This window comes from Herpailurus yagouaroundi, unplaced genomic scaffold (assembly GCF_014898765.1).
Source record: "Herpailurus yagouaroundi ecotype Mexico unplaced genomic scaffold, PumYag 252, whole genome shotgun sequence".
NCBI lineage: Eukaryota > Metazoa > Chordata > Mammalia > Carnivora > Felidae > Herpailurus > Herpailurus yagouaroundi.
This window is the reverse complement of record NW_024412469.1, coordinates 481,555-509,099: the sequence shown is the minus strand read 5'-3', so window position 1 is coordinate 509,099 and position 27,545 is coordinate 481,555. Positions and strand designations below refer to the sequence as shown.

General features: G+C 38.7%; 1 protein-coding gene across 2 annotated transcripts in view; it reads right to left on the bottom strand.

Annotated features, from left to right (window-relative positions):
- UHRF2 (ubiquitin like with PHD and ring finger domains 2) overlaps positions 1-15,165 on the bottom strand; it is an 80,489-nt gene extending 65,324 nt beyond the window's left edge. The window contains exons 1-2 of one of the 2 annotated variants that reach the window (XM_040460874.1): positions 14,580-15,165; positions 7,385-7,618 (exon numbers count right to left, since the gene is read on the bottom strand). In XM_040460874.1, coding sequence (XP_040316808.1) covers positions 7,385-7,618; positions 14,580-14,732 — 387 coding nt within the window. In that variant the 5' untranslated portion in view covers positions 14,733-15,165. The remainder of the gene's footprint in view (positions 1-7,384; positions 7,619-14,579) is intronic. The other variant, XM_040460873.1, reaches the window with a different exon arrangement.
- Positions 15,166-27,545: the final 12,380 nt, after the last annotated feature.

Here is a 27,545-nt window from a genome sequence, read left to right as displayed (position 1 = left end):
GGGATGGATGAAATAGGTGATGGGTTGGGGTGCCTGGGTTAAGCATCAGACTCTTGATTTCAACTCAGGTCATGATCTCATTCGTGGGTTCATGAGATCAAGCATGGTACCTTCTCTCATCTCACCCTCTGCACGCACTCTCAAAATAAATAAATAAACTTTAAAAAAAAAAAGGGAAACAGGTGATGGGGATTAAAGAGTATACTCATCATGATGAGCACTAATATACAGAATGTTGAATCACTATACTGCACATGTGAAGCTGATACAACTGTGTTAACTATACTGCAATAAAATAAAAAGAAATACAAAATCTAAACACCTCTACCCTGAATAAATAAACGGAATTCTTATATAAAAATCTTCCTATCACCATGGTGTGGGTGGGAGGGGAAGGTGGGCTCACTGACAAGTTATTTATGGTCTATCTAGAAAGAGGTAATCTATCCTCAGCCAGCAAGTACCTCCCCCAAAGAGGTCAAAACATCAAAACATGTAAAGATACAGGAAAACAAATTAATGGGGGAGAGGTGTTTGAACTAAAGTCATGAGATAAAGTTAAAAACAAAACAAACCCAATTATATAAATTATGTAAATATAAAAACCATAGCCACATTCAGAGAAGAATCTACCACATCCAAGTAGGTGATATAAAAAAAGAAAAAAGGAAGTAGGGGAGGCAAGGAGAAATCATTAAAAAATGAAATATCAACAAATACTAGAAAATTTACTATATGCCAGGTGTACTCCTAAGCACTTTATATGTTCTGTTTAAAACACACCAGCTCTGCAGATAAACCTAGGTTTAAGTTTGTCTCTAACATCTACTAGATATAACCTAGAACAAATTACTTAACCTCCCTCACTTCAGCATCTTTATATACTTTGCTGTGTATTAAGAGATTGGGTGACAAAATCCACACGATGTGCCAACCTAGCAAGCATAGACACAAATGAAACAACTTTGCCTCCTTCTGCTAAGTATCAGTATGTCCAATTATAAGACTCATTAAACCTCAGTATAGTCTTAATACCATAGTCTTCTTAGTAAAAATATTAGCAGTTTATAATTATGCTCATTAACTCCTTTAATAACTATAATACAAAGTCATTCTTATTTTCCAACGAGGTACAGAAGTAAATACACTAGTCCTCAGAAGATACACAGCTAGAAGTGGGAACTGTGATAAAGCTGATACAGGTTTCTCTGACTCTGGGACTCTCTCATTATATCATGTTTTCTAACATTTACAAATCAGAGTACAATGTGGTTCCATTTACATAGAGTTCAGAAAGAAAATAAGGGATGCAAATATAGGTTAAAGGTTATTAAGAGGTTATTAAAGGGTAACAATAGGATAAAGCTAATAAAAAGTGAAGAAATAATTACCATAGAAATTTGGGTTATTAGTGGGGCGCCTGGGTGGCTCAGTCAGTTAAGTGTCCAACTTCAGCTCAGGTCAGGATCTTGTGGTTTGTGAGTTCGACCCCCACGTCAGGCTCTGTGCTGACAGCTCAGAGCCTGGAGCCTGCTTCAGATTCTGTGTCTCCCCCCTTTCTCTGTCTCTCCCATGTTCATGCTCTGTCTCTCTCTGTCCCTCAATAATAAATAAACATTTAAAAAAAATTTTTTAGAAGTTTGGGTATTAGTTACAACTAGGGAGGAGGGAGTAAGAATCAAGAGGGGGCCCCTGGGAAGTTCCTGGGGGACTGCTTTATATTTCCTAATTTGGTGGTATTTACAGACATTGACTTCATAATATTTCACTAAGCTCTACTTTTTTGTATTGTCTATTACGCTTCATAATCAAAAAGGTTAAAAATCAAGAAGAGCTGCACTATATGTAAAAGAAAATACTAAAGTATCCAGGAATTTTACTAATTATTGTGAAGTTTCCTCTTTCTTTTATTTCCTATAATGAGCATTAGAATATATGTAAAATTTAACAGTGCCACACACTTAACTAAACTCTAAAGGGCTTATTATCATCATCATTCCAGAGTTATTTAGGCCAAGATGACAGTCATTTCAACAGTAGGATCTACTGTGAGTCATTCAAAGCTTCTGCATCCAAAAACCAGAATTAAACTCTATTTAGGTATCAAAAGTCCACTGTGTTTGAGAAAATCACCTCTCAGAAACAATGGGAACGGATGGACCCAGCCTCTGCACAATCTTCCACAGGCTGAGTGTGATAATGATATCTAGTTTCATTATGAAAAGATGTCTGAAACTGACCAAATGTTGCTCAGTTACCAAATAGGGCGAAACAAGAATGACGGTGGGTAAGAATTTCAGATTAAAATTCTATCTTCATGTATTAAGTTTAAATGTTTACCTATGCCACTTTTGAGATACTAACTTGAAAATGCATTTTTTTGTATCCACTTGAGGTCCAAAGAAAAGTTTAGGCAAAAAGGAAAGCCCCAAATCTGTTTGCTCATCCATAAAGCAATTTTAATTACAGACAGTCCTACGTCTATGAAAGGAAAATCTTTGCAAAGCAAAAGTGACATAAGCAGTAATTCAAGATAAAGGCAAAAAAACCCTCCCAATTTTACTGAGCTAGGAACAATTTAATTTTGATGAGACTTGCTTAAAGGAAAATATTCAAAACAAACCAATTTAAAGGTAGCAGCTTCTAAGAGTTTTCAGGTTAGCCAAAGATAAGTTTTAATAGCTAACAACATTCCATGAAAACAGGGGGCAATATCATTTGTTTATCCTTGCATCTCTAATATCTAGTACAAATATATACTAGATAACCATTTATTCGATGAATGAATTACCCAGAAATAAGCACTTCTACGTCAAAAAAAAAAAATCAGTAAAAATTTCAAATACCTATGACAATTACTAAGCTTAATGAAAAAAGCAAATAAATCTGTTACTCTCTTCAACTAGTAAGTTAAATGCAGCTTTGACTAAACATTACAAATAACAGCCTTTTGAGAGTTTAAGTTCCAGCTTGCATGTGTGTTTCATGTGTTTCCTAAATGAGGAAAGGGAGACCATGTAAAACTTGCCACATTTGTACCACTGGGAAGCAGCTGAACTAGAATTTGAAAGCAAGTCTGATGACAAAACTGAATACCTTAACCTCTACGCTATATATTAACATGAAATATAAGAGTTGTTTAAAAAGTTAGGTACATGAGGGGTGATTGACCAGCTCAAGTCAGTAGAGCATATGACTCTTGATCTCAGGGCCATTACTCAAGCCCCACACTGGATGTAAAGCTTTAAAAAAAACAAAAACAAACAAACAAAAAAAAACAGACAAAAAATACTCCTGTGTCCTATACATAAAATCCTCTTTAAAAAGAAAAAAAAAGAAGAAAAAGAAAAAAAATGTATTAAAAAAAGTTAGGTGCTAGAAATAGTGGGCAAAGTAGTAATACTGAAAATGAAATGCATAGATCTGCTGAGAAAAGCAGTTTCTCATAATGGTCTTCTGAATTTGGTTGGAGACATGGAACGGTACTGAGAAATATGCTAAACAGAAAGAATTTAAGTTGACTAGACAGCTTAACCTGGACAATACATAAGCTGGCCCTCCTATGAAAATAAATTCTATACCTTCACTGCCCAAAATCTATCAAGTCAAATGTAGCAGCTTCTCAACTGTTACCCTTAGCCAAAAAGTCAAAATGTAAACTTAACATAGATACAGATGGCTACATACATATTTATGGATATATGGATATACAGGAATTATACATACATACACAAACCTCCTTAGTCTGGCATCTAAGGGTAATAAGAGCAATGATACTCCAGTAGCAAGAAGCATACCTAGTCCCCAGATCTTGGTTTCTAATACCATTCCCCAATTAAAGAATCAAGGCTCCTTAAGGAAATGGTTGATTCCAGGGCTGGGGCAGAAATAACTAAGATGAGCCTGGAGCAACTTCTAGGGCCAGAAAGAAGGTGCTTTAACAAAAACAAAAAAACCCACAAAAATGGAGGTATACTGAAGGGATATGTGGAAAAAAATATCCCTACTGATGTGAATAAATGACTAACAAAAAATAAATGGGGGAAAAGAGATCAGTCTCTCATGTAGAATTCCCAATACATTTTGCAGGTAATCTACCCTTCATGAAGTAGAGTTCATAACTCCCTCCTTAAATTTGGGCTACAGGTAGGGACTTCATCTCAAAGACTACAGCATGGAAAAAGGGGTAGGGGAAGAATAACTTCACAGTGAAGAAACTTGACAAATGTTACCTCAGCCAGGTAATTAAGGTTCATAGCAACAGGGATAACTTAACTACTGATGTAAAAACCCAAGCTATAATTAGCAAATGGAATGCTGATAGCTTGTGCCCTACATAGGATGTGATGAAAATAGCACTATACTTCTGTGGTCTTCCTCCAAAAATATGTAAATCCAGTCTAATGATGAGGAAAACAAGATGAATACTAATAGAAGGGTATTTTACAAAGTATCTGACCAGTACTCTTCAAAACTGTCAAGGTCATCAAAAAGAAAAGTCTGAAAAACTGTCATAGCCAAGAGGAACCTAAGGAAATTCAACAACCATTTTCTATCGCACTAATGTAAATATGCTACCCTAGATGGGATTCTGGAATAGAAAAAGGACATTAGATAAAAGCTAAGGAGACAGGGTTCATTAATTATAACTAATGTACCATAGTATCATTAATGTAAAATGCTAAAGTTAACAGGGCAAACCAGGTGTGTAATATATGGAAAATTCTAGTATCTTCCCAATTATGCTATAAATCTAAAATTGTCCTAAAATAACAAATTTATTTAGAAAAAAACATAGAAAATACTGGTTACTCAGAGGGATGAAATCTCCAAAAGGGGACTTTCAATATTAATAATTCTGTCTAAATTTTGAGTACTACATAAAACCGTTTTTTTCTAATTTATTTTAATGTTTTATTTATTTTTAGAAAGAGAGAGACAGAGCATAAGCAGGTGAGGGGCTGAACGTGAGGGACACAGAATCCGAAGCAGGCTCCAGGCTCTGAGCTGTCAGCACAGAGCCTGACGCGGGGCTTGAACTCACAAGCTGTGAGATCATGACCTGAGCTGAAGTTGGATGCTTAACCGACTGAGCCACCCAGGCACCCCCATAAAAGTTTTAATTGATATGTCTTGCTCATATCATGTTAATATTCCCAGACTTTACATTTTCTTATTGTAAGTTTTTTTTCTTTTACTAAATGATGGTAACAAGGAAAGCTATTGGTATTTAAAGAGCCACCTTACTGACTGTTCACATCATTCTAATAGGTTTATCTTAGTCTTTCCATATATCCATAAATAACTTTGCCTTCTTCAATATTTACACTTTGTTGTTCTCCTGCCTATCTGCATCATCTAGAAAGACGTTAAGTAACAGCATTAACTGACTTCTGTGGCTCCTGTCTTTAATGGGAAGGCTTTTGGCTTTTCCCCACTATTATATGAAGTATGGTTTAAAATATTCATCCACTCCCCTTGTTTCACTTACCAAGGATTTTTTAAAATTTAGAAATGGACCCCCCCCCTTTTAAGAGTAGATCACTTATTTATTAATATGATGAATTATATTACTATATTGCGGGTTGGGTGAAATGGGTAAAGGGAGTCAACTGTGTGGTAACAGAAGGTAACTAGACTCTGGTGATCACCTTGTAGTGTTATCAAATTATAAAGCTGTACACCTGAATTTTAGGTGGCAAACTATAAAGCTATATACTTGAAACTTCTATTAAAAAAAAAAAAATCCAAATAATGAACTATCCCACTTCTTGACAAACCATACTTGGTCAAGGTATTATGTTCTTTTAACATATAATCATAATTTTATTTGCTAAATATAAGTTAGGTTTTACATCAATATGTAGTGATACTGGTGTCCTTTTTGTCATGTTTTAGCATCAGTATTATATTAAATTTAAAAAGCAACTGGAAGCTTTCCTTTTTTTTAAGATGTGGGTCAATTTAGATAATACAATAGAGGTTTAAGGTAATTTATCAGTGTAGCCATCTAGACCAGGTACTTTGGAGACATAGGTCTTGGTGGGTTTTCTTGATTCTATATACATATGGACTTTCTGCATTTCTCCTTAGATCAAAAATTATCTCTATTTGCATTTTCTTAAATAATTTATTTCAGCTACCAATTTTTTAAATTTTCCCTTTAAAAATGCTCTAAAAAATTGAGTCTAGGTCCCAATTTGTCCCAACCAGTATGAATGAAGAAAAATAGTTTTAAGGATAGAAAAGGATGAAGCAAAACTGTCAATTATTTCTACAAAATTTATTAGAATTTGAAAAAGTTGGTAGATACAAGGGTCAATAAATATTATCAATTGCACTTCCATATGTATGCAAACAAATCACAATTTTAAAAGATAACCATTTATAATAGCATTTAAAAATGCAGCTACTAGAATAAGATATATAGAGAAAACTGATAATGAGGTAAAGATCGAAGTTGATGGAGACATTATGTTCAAGAATGAAGGTCAATTCTCCAAGTTACTCTATAGATTCAGTTCCCATCAAAATCCCATATTATTTATCTGCAGAGTTTTGGCAAACTAATTTTAAAATTCTTACATGCAAGTGTTAAGCAAGACACCCTTGAATAGGAATAGATCTGGGAGATGGGGGGTAGGGAGGTAACAGTCTACTAGGCTACTAGTACTTAGAATAGTATAAGCACAGAAATACACAAGCAGACCAATGGAACACAGTAGACAGCAGTTATGCAGCATCCTGTGAGTGAATGAGCACTATTTCTAGACAAAAATTCCTAATGAAATTCTAGAACATGTGCACCTAGATACACAAAAATTCAAAATAGCTGAAACTGGGAAAAGCCCAAATGTATCTATTAATCAAGGATTAAATATACTGTAGCATGTTAATAGAATAATGTAATCATGAAAAGTAAAGTACAATTATATGCATGAGAATCAAAGCTGTGAAAAAGTAGAATTCCATTAGACAGACTTCAAATATAGGCAAAGCAAATCATTTTTTTTAGAGATAACGTAAGTAGTAACACTAAAGAAAAACAAAACAAAATGATCATGATAGTTTACCTCTTCAGATAAGAGGGAGATATGTTCTGGGAGAGGCACACAGAAGGCTTTAAAAAGGAACTGGCATTATTCTACTTAACCTCACTGCAATTACACAGGTTTTTGTTTTATATTCTTTAAACTGTACTTATACATTTTATATACATTTATCTATATACTTCACAATTTTTAAAGACTACTTTTAAAAGTTAAAGTATCAACAGCTCAGTCTTTACTTGCAAATAAGTGAAGATTGATTGCCATTTGAAACATTCTAAAGAGAACAGACATCTGTATTCTCACAACTATGAAGTCTAAAGAAGACAACATACCTTATATAGCCCAATGCCAGGATCAATAAGAAAATCACAAGTTGATGTAGACGGCTGACCAGAAAGTCCCACCCTTGGGGTTTTCTTTACTTTAGGTGGGCTATTAGAACAGAGCTTGGCCTGTACATCAGTCTGTTTAGATGTGCTAGGAAGATCAGGGTCTGGGCGAACTAGTAGCTGAATTATGTCATTCAGTCCAACATCATAGTCAAATAAAGTATATCCATTTTCCAACTAGAAAAAAAGAATAAAAAAGATTAAAATGCTTCTCTCAAAATTTGATCTTTCTACATCTTTAGTTACTCAAATGTCCTAGCCAAATTATTAAAACAAAATTCATAGCAATGCAATTTAGTGAACTTAAAACCATTCCTACTACTTTATGGCCTCTGATGTCAGCATCTTCTCAGGACCTCAATAAATTCTTAAGAATCATTCTGTATTACCTATCAGGAAGACAGATAGCCACTGAAACCAAGAATGTACCATTGCTTCTGTGACTTCAACACCCAGGCAGAAAAAACTCTAGATTTCTCACCAGGTCTTATTTATTTTAATTAACAGTATCTGAATCCACTGTAAGAAAGGAAGGTGAATTTTGAAAGTAAGAGGTTTTATGATCTTGTGTTCATAAAGACATTAAGTTAAAAATTTTATGTTTCTGGGGGCGCCTGGGTGGCGCAGTCGGTTAAGCATCCGACTTCAGCCAGGTCACGATCTCGCGGTCCGGGAGTTCGAGCCCCACGTCGGGCTCTGGGCTGATGGCTCAGAGCCTGGAGCCTGTTTCCGATTCTGTGTCTCCCTCTCTCTCTCTGCCCCTCCCCTATTCATGCTCTGTCTCTCTCTGTCCCAAAAATAAATAAACGTTGGAAAAAAAAATTAAAAAAAAAAATTTTATGTTTCTGAAGCACTGTAATTTTTTTTTAATCAAAAAAAATTGAAGAATTACAATTATTGTTCATGGTATTCCACTTGCCTAAAGTTCTCTAATTCTATTTGTAAAGGCTGTCAAGTTGTATCATAAAAAGTCTTCCAGGATGAATAGTGAATAAATTATCTTGCAACTTACCCATATTTTGGTAGAGACCTTGCCCACCTCCCCAATTTGCGGAAGTCCTAATCCCAAATATCTCAGTATGTGACTTTATTTGGAAACAGGATCTTTACAGAAGTAATCAATTAAAATTAGGTCATATGAGTGGGCCCTAAACCACTGTAATTGACATCCTCATAAAAAGTTTAAATTTGGAACACAGAAACAAACACAGAAGGAAGATGTGGAGGCAGCCACCTGAATGGAGCAATGCACCTACAAGCCAAGGAACTTAACAATGGATTGCTGGCAAACACTAGAAGCTGAAGGAAACAAGGATTCTCTATTAGAACCAGGGAACATGACCCTGATGATATTTTGATTTCAGACTCATAGCCTCTGGAAATAGAAGACAATAAATTTCTATCGTTTTAAGCCACGTAAGTTTTAGTACTTTGTTACAGAAACCCTCGAAAACTAAAAGTCTCCATTTTGTTTCTTTATAAAATCAGTTGGCTATTTCACCATGATACAGTAATAAAACCAAACTCCATAAATATCAAAACTATCATTTCCCCAGAAACATTACTAATTTAATCACTATTCATTTCCCCATCTTTGTATATCATTCCTGTCACCAATCCTCAACTCCCTAACACAATAAGGCCATATTTCCAAAATCCACCAAAGAAAGTTTGTCCATAAATATTGATAGACTTACTAAATGTACTGGATGAGTAATTTTAATTCAAGTGGTCCCAAAACACATCTAGCACAATCCTGCACATTACAGATGTTCACAGTTTTAACTACAATATGGTATCAAAAAGTTCACAAATTTCCCAGGGGGGAATTAGACACCATCTCACAGGTTAGTTAACATGCTTATTCCAAATAAGCCTAAGGAGTCTCTCAGGTCAATAAGCAGATAAGTCCTTATAGGGATTAGAGATTGTTTTGTTTTTAAATAAGGTAAGCAAAGGAGCACTGATGCATAGGGGCACTTGTACCCCCAATGTTTATAGCAGCACTCTCAACAATAGCCAAATTATGGAAAGAGCCTAAATGTCCATCAACTGATGAATGGATAAAGAAATTGTGGTTTATATACACAATGGAGTACTATGTGGCAATGAGAAAGAATGAAATATGGCCCTTTGTAGCAACGTGGATGGAACTGGAGAGTGTGATGCTAAGTGAAATAAGCCATACAGAGAAAGACAGATACCATATGTTTTCACTCTTATGTGGACCCTGAGAAACTTAACAGAAACCCATGGGGGAGGGGAAGGGGAAAAAAAAAAAAAGAGGTTAGAGCGGGAGAGAGCCAAAGCATAAGAGACTCTTAAAAACTGAGAACTGAGGGTTGATGGGGGTGGGAGGGAGGGGAGGGTGTGGGTGATGGGTATTGAGGAGGGCACCTTTTGGGATGAGCACTGGGTGTTGTATGGAAACCAATTTGACAATAAATTTCATATATTGAAAAAATAAAAAAATAAAAAATAAATAAATAAGGTAAGCAATATTAGCAAACAACAACTTCCTCTAATCCTGAATTCCTGGAGAAAACAAACTCAAGGAGCAAAAGAACTATACATTCACACCTTCATTTGACATCTCCAATACTCCTTTCCCCCAAAAAAGGTGAGAACATACTAGTTCTGGAATAGTTAAATAAGTACAATGTGATCAAACATACAACTATTGCACATTATGACAGTGTTCAAAGCAGAAAATAAAAACTCTGTTAACATTTATAGGGCATGCAAACCAAACCAAAACAGTACAGTACATGCAAATTAACTGGAAGGACATTTCCTAAAATGAAGAGAGCTGTGGAGGCAGTAAAATAACTGGAAATCCAAAGTGCTTCCATAAACATTTTTCCATTGAAATCTGAGGCACAAGAGTCAGAGCGATAGTGGGGACATTCTCATATTCAATACCTCTGACTAGTTTCTACCAAGTGATTGGTCCAAATAACATAAGCTGCTTCAAACGGGATTTCGTTTGAAAGGAAAAGCAATGTGTGTAGTAAAACACGAAGCATATCAAGGAATGAGGCCCTATAATAGAAGTTAGGTTTACATTAACATGTAACTTTTCCTTCAATTATTCATGCTTGCTAGGAGAGTCACTTTTACCCATATTATCTACTCCTTCCCTAATTCATAGGTATTCAGTTTTCAAAAAAAAGTGATTATCAGCCATTGCATAGTAACTTCCACACAGCTAGGCTATTGTGAATAATGTTGGAATGAATGTTACTTGAAAAGTAGTGAAGTGCCCCCAAATTAATGAAAGTGCAGACTGGAATCACTGTCATTTATATTATACTGTAAGAAAGAGATTGAGTCACTTAGAAATTATAAACACCTATGCATTTCAGGCATGTAACTATAGTCCATCAATGTCTCATAGCTGAAAATGTTTCCAACTGCCATCCTAGAAGACAGGGGCACAGTCTTAGAATACTAGAAAGGCAGGAATGGCCCTAGAATTTTTTTATTATTGTTTTTTGGTTTTTTTTGCCAGACTGCAGTCTTCAATTTGTATTGGGTTGAAGTCAGAAATTCCAGGTAACAGTAAGAACTAGAAAAGTGATGCAAGGGAAAAGTAGGAAGCAAACACCAACTGACAATTGCTGAGAAGGGAGGAGAATTCATTCCAAAGGGGTTACTGATAAAGAATGCAGGTAGAGGGCATGAGGTTGACAAATTTTATGTATCTTTCCCATCACATATATAATATAAATATGACATACACATTCTCTTTCCCCTTTATTTCAACGTTTATTTATTTTTGGGACAGAGAGAGACAGAGCATGAACGGGCGAGGGGCAGAGAGAGAGGGAGACACAGAATTGGAAACAGGCTCCAGGCTCTGAGCCATCAGCCCAGAGCCCGACGCGGGGCTCGAACTCACGGACCGTGAGATCGTGACCTGGTTGAAGTCGGACGCTTAACCGACTGCGCCACCCAGGCGCCCCTCTCTTTCCCCTTTAAATAGGCAAAAACTTTTACTTTGTAATCTATGTGAAAACAGAATCTAGGGGCAAAAGCAACTACTCCGTTTTTCTTCAGCTTTGGTTCATGTCCCATCTACAGTGATACAAATGAAAAAAAGAGGAGGGAACAAGTTCCTTTAAAAGTAGGAAAGCTCCGGATTTTCAAAATAGAGATCCATCAACCTAACTCTTCCCTAAAGACCCAATCCCCAGGATGCACACTCAAACTCCCAGAATAATGTCCAAGTGAGGTTACCCTACTCTAACCAGAACTCACAGCCCAGGATTGCTATTTTGACCCACAAAAGTGGAATCAATTACTCTGCTTCTCAAATTTAATTTGCATAGAGATCACCTGGGGACCTTATTAAAAATATGGATTCTACTTCGATAGGTGTAGCGTGAGGCTCCCAGGTGAAGCTAAGGCTGCAGGTCCTGCTGATTCAGGGACCATACTTTGAAGAGTAAGAAATTAGGAGACCGACTATTTTTCAACTCTGGTGGTCATGAGAATCTCCCTGCAGTCTTGTTATATTCAACCACTTGCAATTCTGGGGTGAGCTGAGCATCTATAATAAATATCCACAAGTGATATATACCAAAGACTATAAGTAACAGTCCTAACAAAAAGGGTGGGGAATAAGGGAGAAAGGGTACCACTTACATCACGGACACCATAAATTTATCTATGACTTTTTTTCTCACTATGTAGTAAGGGGTGCCTTTTTCTGATAAGCACAAAGGCAGTTTACAAGTGAGAGAAAACCCTGTGATGCCAATCCAGTAGTTGTCTGCTATAGACATACTACTCTCTCCATGCACTGTGAACTCCAAAGAGATAATAATCACTGCCATGGCTACTTAGCTCACAGAGAAGTAAACAAAACAGAGCAGTGTCATCCTTCTGTCTTCAACTCAATGGGGCACCGAAGGTCCATTCCTCATCCCTACTGCTTTATCACTGAGCTGAAGAAATCAAAGTAGTGAGTTAAGAGTCCTGGGGGAAGAAGTACAAAAGGATAATTACCCTGAACAGTTTTTCCCTAAACCTGGAACTGACTTCCTGGTTTACTGGAAGTCTACTTTGTTGACCTAAATGTAACTCTATTTCTACTTTTTCCTCAAGGCAGCCATGTGCAGGTTCTCTTTTTGCATATTTCATAATTAGACTTTAGGTGTGTTGCCCAGGAATATATTCTCATGCTTCATTTCTCTCTTGTGCTGAAGTCACCTAAGTATCCCAGAATTCATGTACTATTATCCCTACCTAGAAAATAAAACTCAGAAGACTTGATAACGTAATTTTCATCTTTGACCAAAAGATAAAAAAAAGGTCACTGGAGGTACAGCAATATAAAGCTACATGGGGTTTAACATACACGATTTCAAAAGCAAGATTTACAACTAAAAATTGAACATGTGTTTTACAAGTCAAACAGTAAATGATCGACGTAAAAGAGCTGCAAACACATATGAAAGATGCTACCACTTATTTGGAAACAAAATAGGGGCGCCTGGGTGGCACAGGTCACCATCTCGCGGTTTGTGAGTTCGAGCCCTCATCCGGCTGTGTGCTGACAACTCAGGGCATGGAGCCTGCTTCAGATTCTGTGCTTCCCCCTCTCTGGCCCTCCCCTGCTCATGCTCTTTCAATAATAAGTAGACATTAAAAAAAATTAAAATAAATTAAAAATAAAAACAAACTAAAATAACCTTGGCACTTTCTCTGAGCATAATCTTGTTACTCTGAAATTTCTGGGTAGTTTTTGAAGCTAAACCTATGAAGAGAAGAAAAATATTCCTTTCAAATCCTTTGTGGCTATAGGAAAACGTTGGGGTGCCTGGGTGGCTCAGTAGGTTGGGTGGCCGACTTCAGCTCAGGTCCTGATCTCACAGCTCCAGAGTTCGAGCCCCGTGTCAGGCTCTGTGCTGACAGCTCAGAATCTGGAGCCTGCTTCGGAGTCTGTGCCTCCCTCTCTCTCTGCCCCAACCCACTCTCATTCTGTCTCTGTCTCTCTCAAAAATAAAAAAAAAATAAATAAAAAAAATTAAAGAAAAAGTTACTTGCACCAAATCAACAAGCTACATTTATTCCAAACCACAGAACTGGAGCCAAACTGTGGTCTACCCAACTGGAGAATGCCACCTTTTTTAGTGAATTAAAAAATAATAATAAGGCAAAGACAAAATAGAGACCTGCCTCTAGGTATAGACCATGAGAGACTTCTGGTATAGGTAAAATATTCAATAGGTCAGGGCAGGGCCATACCATGCATGTAACTACTAGAGACCCCCACAAACACCCTCACTCACTGCCAATACCACTTTCAGCCTTGTACGTACCGCTGGTTATGCTCCAGTTGCAGTGTTAAAAGCTTGGGTGAGGGGGACATTAGAAGGTGAGAACAGGAAGAATAAAACAGCCTTTCGTACTCTTTTCCATTCTGAAAATAATCCCCCTTGCCTATACCTGGCAGCTTAAACCCGATTCCGAATTACATCAAGAGCTCGCTCCTTCAGCCCAAGTCTCCAATCTTCAAGACAGATTTCAATTTTAGAAGAGAAGGTGAAGGAAGGGAGCCAGAAGTTTTGGAAAACCTTCGAATCTTCAGTGTGTTCAAAACCCTTCACAGCGAGGAGGCAGAACTAGGGATCTTGTGCCAAAGAGGAAGCGATTTTTAAGTTTCCCTTCTCCTATCTGCAAGCCGCGGAAGCACTGCGAGCCGTTAGCCGGGTCAGCCCTCCCCACCCGCACCGTGGCATGGCCGCCAGAGCCAGCTGCCCTCCCCGCCTCCAGGGGCGCCGGACCCCACTGAGCGCGGGAAGCGAGGGAACCCAGACGCTCTAGCGGGCTCTGCTGCGAGCTGCTCTCGCCCAGCTGAGAAAGAGGGGTGAGGTCTCTGCGCTCTGGGCGTCCCCTCCTCTCACCCCTCCGGGCGCACTTCCACAACGAGCTGGTAGGGACCCGCTGCACCCCCTCGGCAGGCCCTGGGCATGCGCTATGAGCCTCGCGAGCTGCCCAACCCAGGAGGAGCCAGGTGCTCTCTACACGCGCTGCGAACCAAGCCCTCCGGCCCGCCAAGCCCACGCGTTTTGGAGGCGCCCTGCAGCCCTCGCCCCGGGCTTCCCGAGAGGGTGCGGTGGGCACGCCTCACCTGCTTGCCCCGGTAGAACAGGCGCTGGCACTCGGGCCGCACGTCGAAGAGCGCCCACACCCGTTCGCGCAGCTCCTCAATTGTGGCTTTGCGAGACACGTCCTCAATGGTGCGCGTCTGGGAGCCGTCGATGGTGCGAACCTGGATCCACATCTTGGCTCCGGGAAAGGGGGCTGGCCCGGCTTTGTCTCCCCCTGCTCTTCGGACGCCGCGCCCCGCCCGGCCCGTGCGGCTTCCCCAGAGGCTCCGGCTCTCTGCGGGTAGCGGGCGAGCGCGCGCACAAACGAAGGAAACCGACCAGACGCTGGGCCCCACTGGCGGCGGTGACTGCTAGATCTCACGCCCGCCCAGCGGAGCCGAGAAGGAAAGGAAACCGGAACCAGTCGCAGGGTACGCCACTACCGCAACCGCCGCCTCACAAATAGGAAGAAGCCTTGTCTGCGCCGCGCGGAGTGTTTACTTATAGAGAGCTCTAGCTCCCACATGGAGGTCACGGCGCCAACCCGGATCTCGCGAGATCGACGCCCGGTTCCGCCTTAAAGAGGAAGCAGCGAGGGAAGAAGCTACAGACCAGAGAGAACTAAGATGGGCGGGTGCGGGGAGGGCGGGCTGAGGGGCGGGGCTGCCGAGAGCAGTTACTTGTCTCTAGGCCTGCACCTGGGCCCTGAACACGCCCTCTAGCCTTTGGGTTTCGGGCCGTTACAAAGCCTACCACAGGGGTTCCCGGCTTAGTACCGGTTTTGGGAGTGAGCAACTCCTCAGGTCTAGTGGATACGGCTTCTGTGATCTCAAAAACATGTCCAAAATAAACTCTGGCGTCCACTTGTATGATCATGAAAATGGGGGTGCGGGCGGGCACGGCCTAGATTTCTGAGAAAGCACACAAGGAAGTGAGCCTGTCCCACCGCGCTCGGCGGGACACTGCCCCCAATGGGGCCTGGCGGGGGCCCGCTGCCCAGGAAAGGACCCAGGATCCTGCTTCGCTAACTTCCCGCCGGGCCCGAATGCTGCCTTCACGTGGAAACCTGCTTCCTGCGGTTTTCCACAGCTGGGCAGAGGTGGCGACTTCAGTTCCGCAGGCCGCTGGTCCAGCTGCTATCTCTCCGATCCAATGAGCTCACACCTGGACCCCTGGCCACAGACGTGTTGGTGTCGCCGCCCGGTGGGCCGCTCTCCAGGACGTTGTTTGTGAACCTTCCTTATTGGTGCGCTTTTGACCTAAGGGATGGAAGGGTCATGGAAAACACTTAACAAAGGATGCGGAACTACACCCCTCAGAGGAAAAAACTCCCAAGATCCTACCAGGAGTAAATTCTCAGGAATAGGCCTATCGCAGCATTGCTTAACAGTGGGTTTATTTAAAACGAAAATGCTTTCATAAGAAGGAAAAGAGCATATGAAAGTAGAAATACTTTAGAGATATAGGTATAAAATTATATATATATATACATATATATATGTATATATATATATATAAACAAGATTTGGACTTTATATTTGCCAAAATCCGTAACTTGAATATTCAGTCTGATGCTAATTATTACCATAAAGGCAGAGCAGCATTTTTGTAATAACCAATTCAAATAATTACAAGTACAGAGAAGTCCAGAAGTAACATTAAAAGGATGACCCAACATGGAAGAGACACAAAAAATGGAATACATACACATATTTTGGGTGTCTGCTCTTGCTGAAAATTTTACATTCACTTATATCCTCTAAATATAATTCATCTTGTCTGCTCCTGATTTAAGTAAAGCAAATACTGAATATTCATTATATGTGTAAATGAGATGATGGAGATATGTAAAGGACACTTCTAACCTGCCTCAATAAGGGATAGCTATTTGCTATGAAAAGAATACGCTAGGGGCACCTGCATGGCTCAAGTCATGATCCCATGGTTTGTAGGATTTGGGCAGGTGTCAGGCTCTGTGCTGACAGCTTAGAGCCTGGAGCCTGCTTCAGATTCTGTGTCCCACTCCCTCTCTGCCCTTCCCCTGCTCACACTCTGACTCTCAAAAATAAACATTATGTTTGTTTTTTTTTAAAAGAATATGCTTTACCCTTGTGGAGGCATGTTAAGAGCTTCTTTAATTCTCTGTGTACAGAGAATTTACAACCTAGTTTAGGTAAGATTTAGAAAAATGAAAATACTAAAGAATCATTTAGCATAAAATAGTTTGCTGTCAGTTTAAGCAGTAATTAGCAATGAGAGAAGGAGGACTACACTTACACTAGAGTGTAAGGATGGGGTACAGCTTGACCTGAGTTAGATGTTATATTGTAATGGGGACAGAATTTAAATGTTCAACTCATGGGTTGAGATAGATCTGAATTATAATCCTAGTGTTGACATTTACTTCAAATGTGATCTTGGACAAATTATTTAATTTCCTCAGTGTAAAATAGTGCTTACAACATTTAATGAATATATAGTGTTTAACATAGTACCCATTCATTGGTAGTACACAATAAATTATTTTCATGCTATTATTATGGAGAAGATTTAGATAAGCAGAGAATGCCCAAAGAGGGGAGAGTGCATAAGCACAGACTGAGGGTATGATTTTTTACAGGTCAGAAGAGATCGCATATCAGAGAAAGGTTGACTAAATAGAGAAGGGCAGAGTGTGAAGATTAGCATTCAAAGCAGTAGGTTTTGTGGGCCCCATGGAGAAACTAAAATTTTAGGGAGCCCACCAATGTGATTAAATATGCATCTGGAAAGACAGTAGAAGGTTTGTTGTAGGATGTCTTAGGGAAAAACTAAGGGACAGGGAAAGGAAAGGGAAATGAAGTCAGAAAGTTTAGTGAAGAAGCAATTGTGTCATTTTCAGTGAAATTTTGTGGCAGTGGCTAAGAGAAGAAAGGGTAGATTCCAGAATATTCTAGAAAATGAACCCTTGTTCATTCACACTTGTAAAATGTGTGAATATGAGGGTTGTGGAAATGTGAAATGCTGAGACTAATTCCCGAGTTTCTAGTTTAGGAGAAAAATGAGTTGGCCTGAGTAAATGGTGATGCTCTTAAACTGAACTAGATGGAGATATGTAACTGACCATTGGAAAAATAAGTCCAAAGTTTTTAAGGGAAGTAGAAAAGTTCTGACAGAGGAACTAGTCAAGACCTCTGTACTCACCCCCATGAGGGGATTTATCCTTGTTAATGTAGTGGAGAACTCTTGGGGGGAAAAGACAACTGTCAAGTGTGGTATCTACTTGGAATGTATGGGATTTATGTTAATTTAGTCAATATAGATCCTAACGGATTGGTAGGACAGGACTTAGAGGTGTGAGACCCAGAAAAGATATATTTGTCATGTGGAGAACAAATTAATTACTTCTGGAAACATAAGCTTATGTGTGTAGTAAGTTACTTAGGATATAAATAAGTAATTGCAAGTAGTGATTCTGTATGTAACAAAATACATTCTGTATGTAACAAAATACATTCTGTATGTAACAAAAAGTGTTTCTGTATTTCATCGCACAGTACATATTGTAACTAAGGTTTTACCTCTTTCCCTACAGTGCTTTTTCCTGCTTAGGAAAATTCTTAAGTTGCAAAAGCAAGATAGAAGTTCTCTGACAAAAAACAAAATATGAGACAGTTCTGACATAAACATACCTTATTATCACATGTATAGCTGACACAACTTGGATGTGAATAATCGAAGAGGAATTATTTTCACAGATAAAGAGTAAATACTAAAATTTATGCCATCAGTCATGACTCAATATTTCTGCAAGTCAAAACAGGCAAAACAGAAAAAGATTGGTTTTTGAACTAATTATTCTAGACTCCTCATACCACAGAATATCTCCAGTTTTCTCACCTACTGTTCAAACTCAAGAACTTTCATATACATTATAATGAATTTCAATTTCCTCTTTGAAGGTGGGATTATCATCTTTTCATCAGCATCTCTATGTTGGTGGTCTTCCTTTTGTTCCACCAGAGCTATCTGCTTGCTCTCCTGGAGTCTAAGGGCAAGGAATACATCAATGGAATCAGTGCTCTCAGGTTTCCAATTGAATCTAGCCAGTAGGGAGGAAGCACAGACAGTAAACTGGAAGAATAAGGTCAGCATATTTATTCTTCTGGCTTCCCCCTCTGAAAGTTCACCTCTAGCTGTCTGTTGCCTTCCTGGGAAGTCACTATTCCTCTCACAGTGGCCTACTCTACATGACTCACTTTTGCATGTTCTGATAATCTTTCCTTTCTCTTGTTGCTTTGGGTCTACAGATTGTAACAGCTCTACAGCCCTAGATTTATACCATGGCCCATCCATACCCTTTTAATTGAAGATTTTGTTATAATCTCTAGTGCTATTTCTAAAAGAACTACACGTTATGAGAAGTGAACTAGAATTTCCATTGACTGAAAAACACTTCATATTGTGGCTTATTACTTAAATTAGCTATATTTTAAAGGGTATGCTCTTTCTTTTTGATAGAATCACAGATTTTTACTGTGGACATCTGCTTTAGAGATCATTCCGGTCTACCTTGTCTTTAACAAATGAGAAAGTGATTTGGACACGGACATGTGACCCACTGTGTTCTTCCTCTTTTGCCAGAGTTCTTTACTCTTCAGCCATCCCTCTTTTGTTTCTGTCAAGGCTTCTCCATTCACTTTGTTCAGAGAATAATCCTTATCCTTCTTATAGTGTCTCTGGTTCTTTGATGGCTCACATAGAAGTGGGGACCTGGGATTCTCACTAAAGACTTAAAATTTATCCATGTTTTCAGTCACATGTTTCTCTTGACTTCCAAAAAAATTTTTTCTTAAGATTTTTATTTTTAAGTAATCTCTACACTCAACGTGGGGCTCAAATTCACAACCTTGAAATCAAGAATAGCATGGGCTACAGACTGAGCCAGCCAGGCACCCTTCCTGCCCTATAAAATTGGTCCTCCTATTGCTGAACCTTTCTGATGGTCTTTGGATCAATTCAGCTGAGATTCCCCCACTGAAGGCAGTTAGGGCTCAACTTTCTGATTACGGGGTCAGTGCTAGTTACAACTTGCTCTGTGAAACAAATTTTAGAGGTTTAAAATAGCACTAGTGACTACACAGCTTCTGTGACATAGGAGTTCTGAATTGGCTCAGTTGGAGAGCCTGAGTTCTGGCTCAGAATTCATTAAGCTATTATAATCAGATGCAGCTCAAACTGGAACAATGAGGACTAGAGCAGTTGGGGATTAGCTAGGCATCTCTCCCTAGGAGACTTTCCCTCAGACTTCTCCATGTGATCTCTCTCTTTGGGCTAGTTTGGGCTTTCTCACAGCATGGCTGCCTTGGAGTACTTAGGCTTCTTACATGGTAGTTGAAGACTTCAAGGGTGAGAATTGCACTCAGCAAAGTATAAGCTGTATCACTTTTTATGGCTTTGTTTGAAAGACATATAGCATCATTCTACCATACTCTTTTGACTAAAACATTCACAAAAGCCCACTCAATGTCAGGGGGACAGGATAGATACCCCACCTCTTGATGGGAGGGGTATCAAAATCATGTAAGAAGAACATATGGGATGGAAGATATTGTTGCAGCCATTTTGAGGAAATAGAATGGTAGCATAACTTCTCCATCTAATTTTTTGTATAACCAAAGAGTTTTTAAATTATGACATACAGGGGCACCTGGATGACTCAGTTAATTAAGCATCCGACTTAGGCTCACGTCATGATCTCACTGTTCGTGGGTTCGAGCTCCGTGTCGGGAGCTGTGCTGATGGCTCAGAGCCTGTGCTGATGGCTCAGAGCCCGGAGCCTGCTTCAGATTCTGTGTCACCTTTTCTCTGTGCCCCTCCCCTGCTCACACTGTCTGTCTGTCTCAAAAATTAAATAAACATTAGAAAAAAATTTTAACAAAAATAAATTATGAAATACATCAGTAATACATAAAAGATACAGAGAATAATATAATAAACACTCTTGTATTCACCACCTTGCTTTGGAAATAAAATATTTCAAGTAGTTAAAACCCTCTCTGCTTACATTCTCTTCCTTTTTCAAACAGATAAACATTGTCTTGAATTGGACATTTATTATTATTAGGCCTGTCTTTATGCTTTTAATACATGTACATGACAGCTCAGACCCTGGGCCTGCTTCAGATTCTGTGTCTCTCTGCCCCTCCCCCATTTGTGCTCTGTCTCTATCAAAAATAAATAAGTGTAAAAAAAATACATGTATTTCTAAAAATAGCAAACAACTTTGATGTCTTTTTAAGGTTTATATATATATGATTATATATATATATTATATATATATATGATTCTTTATAATATTGAAATTTATGTTTTAACTCAATTTTTTTTCTGAGATTTATTTATGTTACTATATAACTCTAGTATAAACTCTCTTAAAGGTTCATATGGTAAATATGTTTTCTGGACAAGCGATGTCTTGCAACTTTTCATTGTACAGTTGTAATACAAAAGCAGCTCTATTCAATATGTAAATGAATGATGTGACTGTGTTCTCTTTTTTTTTTTTTTTTTTGAGAGAGAGAGAGAGAGTGCATGAGTTGGGGAGAGGGACAGAGTGGGGAGACAGAGAATCTCAAGCAGTCTCCATGCCTAGCATGGAACCCAAAATGGGGCTCATTTCCACAAGCCTGGGATCATGACCTGGGCCAAAATCAAGAGTTGGATGCTCAACAGACTGAGCCACCTAGACATGGCTCAGTGTGCCTATGTTCTGATTAAACTTTATTTTATAAAAATAAATTCAGAGTGCAGCATTGCTTACCTAAGCCCTAATATAACAATTATAACACTACAGATATCTCGTGTTCCCTAAAACTTACTCTAGGTTATAACCCATCTCCAACCCCATCCCTATCATACTGCTCTGCCTTAAGAAGTTTTGAGCAACACTGACTTAGGAATAAAATTGGCAGATTTGCTAAATTTTGATTTGTGGGAAGCCTCACTTGACTCTTGTTTTCATCTTTTATTCTTGAGGATAAAGGTCAGCAAATTCCTATCTTTAGACCCCACTAGCCACCATCTTTTGAACTTGACCTGGCGCTTTCTTACCATGCCTTCTCTGCCTAGAACATTTATGTCAAGATTTCCCTCAAATGCCATTTCTTCCAGGCTGCCTTTCCTGATACTCCCCAGCTGAAGGAAATGCTTCTCCTGTATTCTCATACTTAGATCATGTCTCTACTCTTTTTTTTTTAAGTTTTTTTTTTTAACGTTTATTTATTATTTTTGGGACAGAGAGAGACAGAGCATGAACGGGGGAGGGGCAGAGAGAGGGAGACACAGAATCGGAAACAGGCTCCAGGCTCTGAGCCATCAGCCCAGAGCCCGACGCGGGGCTCGAACTCACGGACCGCGAGATCGTGACCTGGCTGAAGTCGGACGCTTAACCGACTGCGCCACCCAGGCGCCCCAATCATGTCTCTACTCTTAACACAACTCAGAGCTGTAATTATTTGTTTGCATGACTGTCTTGCCCCATTAAATTTTTTATTCCCTAGAGGACAAGGAGTCAGTCTCATTATCTTTGTTTCCAACACAAAATTCAGTGCGTGGTACCTAGATATATTTAATAAGTGGTTGTTGAAGGATGGAAGGGAGGGAGGGAGGAATTAGAGTCTATTCAGGTATCTAATTGGAACAAAAAACAAATTTGTGTAATCTGTAGGCCTCTAAATATGGAGATTCCTCTTTCTTCATCATTCTATACCAATTTACCATAGAGCATTTCTTCATGCTCTCCTACCTCTTCTTTGCAGGGAGGCAGATAAATCATGTATTCTTTTATACAGGTAAGTATAATTTTTACTAGAAAAAACTTTTCTGTACATTTTCTTATAATCTAAATTACCAGGTTTTAAGAGGTTAAACAGCTTTAAAACTATTGCTATTTATGACGGACAAGAAAATTGACATAATCAAAAAATAGATTTTTCTCTAGAATAGTACAGAGAGAGAAAATACAGTGTTTCAATCTCATTAATATAATGTTTAATTTGCTATTAGAATTTACTGCCTGTGAAGGGGAAAACTTATTAATATAAACACTTTCTATAGTAGGGTGTTTCCCCCCATTTTCCAGTTGAAAACACAAATTGATGCTATTTTGCTGATTTGCCTGAGCAAGAAACCCTTTGTAATTGATCCATATCCATTTAGTAATTAGTTTGTTTAATGTAGGTTTAATGAAATTGCGTAGCATAGGGGCACTTGGGTGGCTCAGTTGGTTAAGCATCTGACTTTGGCTCCGGTCATGATCTCACAGTTCATGAGTTTGAGCCCCATGTCAGGCTCTGTGTTGACAGTTCAGAGCCTGGAGCCTGCTTCAGATTATGTGTCTCCTTCTCTCTCTGCCCCTCCCCCACATAACACTCTGTCTCTCAAAAATAAATAAGAACGTTAAAATTTTTTTTCTTAAAGTGTGTATTATAATGGAAAGATCATGGGCTCCAAAATCAGGGACACTTGAATTTGAACCTGCAATCTGCTAATTACCAGTGTCATAGCTTTGGGCAACTTAATTAATTTCTCCGAGCCTTGATTTCTGTATCCAAAATACAAAGCACCGCAAGAAACAAATGAGACAAAGTCTCATTGAGTAGGCACTTTGTTTTTGTCACAATACATGAATGCATTCTGTCAATAGAATTTATGCTGGTTTTCAAATGATTCTGTTGGTGATTTGAGATAATAAAGAAATTGTAATGGGAAGCACTGTTGTCATTTTAAATCCATTTATGGATTTATGGATTTATGTTTATGAGCTTGAGGAAGCTCTTTCTGATAGGGTTCTCCTCAGCTCAAGATGGAGATGAATTATGAAGTGCTAACTTTGCTTGGCAAATTTACATATATCTAAATTATTATTGTGTTTCATTAGTTCAACAAATAAATCATAATACTTACAAGGCACTTTAAGGTTTCTAGCCTCTTGTGAAATCCCAGAGGATTTCCAAAACTCAGAAAGATCTACTGTTTGCCTTCTCTCTTCTCATTCCCAGAATCCAAATTTAAAATCTAAAACATAACTTTGCAAAGCCAAAAAAAAAAATCACAAAACAATTGCAAAAATATTTACAGTGATATAACATTCTCATTTTCTACCTGGTACCTAAAATGATGTTTAAAACATACAAATAAACCAAATATATTTAATGTACTCCCTACAAAACTATACTATTAAAATTGTATTTTATAAAGTTTCCATACAGTGAGGAATTTTGTTATTACCTTTAGGTTGTTGAAAGAGGTTTTTTTTGTTTTGTTTGTTTTTTAGAGAGAGAGAGAGGGTGCAAGTGAGCAAGGGGCAGAGAGAGAGAGAGAGAGAGAGAGAATCCCACAAGAGGCACAGAAAGAAAAAGAGACAGAGAGTGAGAGAGAGAAGTGGGGCTCACCTGAAGAGGGGCTCATGTTTTACTTGAAGAGGGACACAAGCTTACCTGATGTAGGGCTCATGCTCATTGGATGCGGGACTCGAACTCACAAACCATGAGATCATGACCTGAGCCGAAGTCAGACGCTGAATTGACTGAGCCACACAGGCATCCAAAAGAGAGGGATTTTTAAAAAGGATATTTAACCCAAGCCATCATTACCTTGATTCCAAAACCAGATAGAGACCCCACTAAAAAGAACTGTAGATCAATTTCCCTGATGAACATGGATATAAAAATCCTCAACAAGATATTAGCCAACTGGATCCAACAATACATTTAAAATTATTCACCATGACCAAGTGGGATTTATACCTGGGATACAGGGCTGATTCAATATCCACGAAACAATCAGTGTGATTCATCACATCAATAGAAGAAAGGACAAGAACCATATGATCCTCTCAATAGACGCAGAGAAAGCATTTGACAAAATACAGCATCTTTTCTTGATAAAAACCCTCAAAGTAGGGATACAAGGATCATACCTCAAGATCATAAAAGCCATATACAAAAGACCCAACGCTAATATCATCCTTAATGGGGAAAAACTGAGAGCTTTCCCCCTAAAGTCAGGAATAAGTCAGGGATGTCCACTCTCACCACTGCTACTCAACATAGTATTGGAAGTCTTAGCCTCTGCAATCAGACAACACAAAGAAATAAAAGGCATCCAAATTGGCCAGGAGAAGGTCAAACTTTCATTCTTCGCAGATGACATGATACTGTATATGGAAAACCCAAAATATTCCACCAAAAACCTGCTAGAACTGATTCATAAATTCAGTAAAGTTTCAGGATATAAAACCAATGCACAGAAATTGGTTGCATTCCTATACACCAACAGTGAAGCAACAGAAAGAGAAATCAAGGAATCGATCCCATTTACAATTGCACCAAAACCCATAAAATACCTAGGAATAAATCTAACCAAAGAGGTGAAAAATCTATACACTGAAAACTATAGAAAGCTTATGAAAGAAATTGAGGAAGATACAAAAAAAATGGAAAAACATTCCTTGCACCTGGATAGGAAGAACAAATATTGTTAAAATGTCAGTACTACCCAAAGCAATCTACATATTCAATGCAATCCCTATCAAAATAACACCAGCATTCTTCACAGAGCTAGAACAAATAATCCTAAAATTTGTATGGAACCAGAAAAGACCCCAAATAGCCAAAGCAATCTTGAAAAAGAAAACCAAAGCAGGAGGCTTTCACAATCAGACTTCAAGCTGTACTACAAAGCTGCAATCATCAAGAAAGTATGGTATTGGCACAAAAACAGACACTCAGATCAATGGAACAGAATAGAGAACCCAGAAATGGACCCACAAACGTATGGCCAACTAATCTTTGACAAAGCAGGAAAGAATATCTAATGGAATAAAGACAGTCTCTTCAGCAAGTGGTGCTGGGAAAACTGGACAGCGACATGCAGAAGAACGAACCTGGACCACTTTCTTACACCATACACAAAAATAAACTCAAAATGGATGAAAGATCTCAATGGAAGACAGGAAGCCATCAAAATCCTGGAGGAGAAAGCAGGCAAAAACCTCTTTGATCTTGGCCACAGCAATTTCTTACTCAACATGTCTCCAGAGGCAAAGGAAACAAAAGCAAAAATGAACTATTGGGACCTCATCAAAATAAGAAGCTTCTGCACAGCAAAGAAAACAATCAGCAAAACTAAAAGGCAACCGACAAAATGGGAGAAGATATTTGCAAATGACATGTCAGATAAAGGGTTAGTATCCAAAATCTGTAAATAATTTAACAAACTCAACACCCAAAAAACAAACAATCCAGTGAAGAAATGGGCAAAAGACATGAACAGACACTTCACCAAAGAAGACATCCAGATGGCCAACTGACACATGAAAAAATGCTCAACACCACTCATCATCAGGGAAATACAAATCAAAACTACAATGAGATACCACCTCACACCTGTCAGAATGGCTAACATTAACAACTCAGGCAACAACCGATGTTGGTGAGGATGCGGAGAAAGAGTATCTCTTTTGCATTGCTGGTGGGAATGCAATCTGGTGCAGCCACTCTGGAAAACAGTATGGAGGTTCCTCAAAAAATTAAAAGTAGAACTACCCTACGACCCAGCAATTGTACTACTAGGTATTTATCCAAGGGATACAAGTATGCTGTGTCGAAGGGACACATGCACCCCAAAGTTTATAGCAGCACTATCAACAGTTGCCAAAGTATGGAAAGTATCCAAATGTCCATCGATGGATGAATGGATAAAGAAGGTATGGTATATATATACAATGGAGTAATACTCAATGACCACAAAGAATGAAATCTTCCCATTTGCAACTATGTAGATGGAACTAGAGGGTATTATGCTAAGTGTAATTAGTCAGAGAAAGACAAGTGTCACATGAGGACTTAAAGACACAGAACGGGGGCACCTGGGTGGCTCAGTCGGTTCAGCGTCCGACTTCAACTCAGGTTATGATCTCACAGCTCGTGGGTTTGAGCCCCGCGTTGGGCTCTGTGTTGACAGCTCAGACCCTGGAGCCTGCTTTGGAGTCTGTGTCTCCCTCTCTCTCTCTGTCCCTCCCCCGTTTGTGCTCTGTCTCTCTCTCTCTCAAAAATAAGTTAGCATTAAAAAAATTAAAAAAAAATAAGACACAGAACAGATGAATGTAAGGGAAGGGAAACAAAAATAATATAAAAATAGGGAGGGGGACAAAACATAAGACTCTTAAATATGGGGAAGAGACAGAGGGTTACTGGAGGGGCTTTGGGAGGAGGAATGGGCTAAATGGGTAAGGGGGATTAAGGAATCTACCCCTGAAATTATTGTTGCACTATATGCTAATTTGGATGTAAATTAAAAAACATTAATTTTAAAAATGCGACTAAAAAAAAGGATATTTAGCTCACATATTTTCTTTTACAAACTACCATGAAGATTTTTTATTATGAACATTAATATAATTTATAGACTACAAAGAATTTTAGTGAAAGACTAGAGTAAGAGATAGCAGAGAGAGCTTTGAGCAAATTGTAGTTTTTCTTGGCTATCAATTTCCTATCTGTAAATTGTAATGAGCAATAAAAGTAGTATTGGGTTAGAGTAAACCAATAGTTCTTAGTTCGTGGTGCAGTGGCTCATAGCTTAAGCTTTGGAGACGGCTTTGGAGTCAACTCTGTGAGGCAAGCCTCAGTTTTCTCAACTGTAATCATTTAGGTACCTAATAGATTTATGGTAAGAATAAATGAGATATAATATGTAAGTACTTAACATGCTATTCAGTGAATATTGAGTATCATTAGCAGCAGCAACTATTGGCAGGACTCAAACAATTTATGTTTGAGTTTTTCATAATGATAATTAAGAATTTTTTCTTCATCAAGGACTCGTGATATACTTCCTATATTTGTTAGATTTTGTAGCACAACAAGCCACCCTAAAACTCACAGGCTTAAAAAAAACAGCCATTTATTTAACTCATAATTCTCAATGTTAACAATGTGGACTAGGCTCAGCTGAGCAGTTCT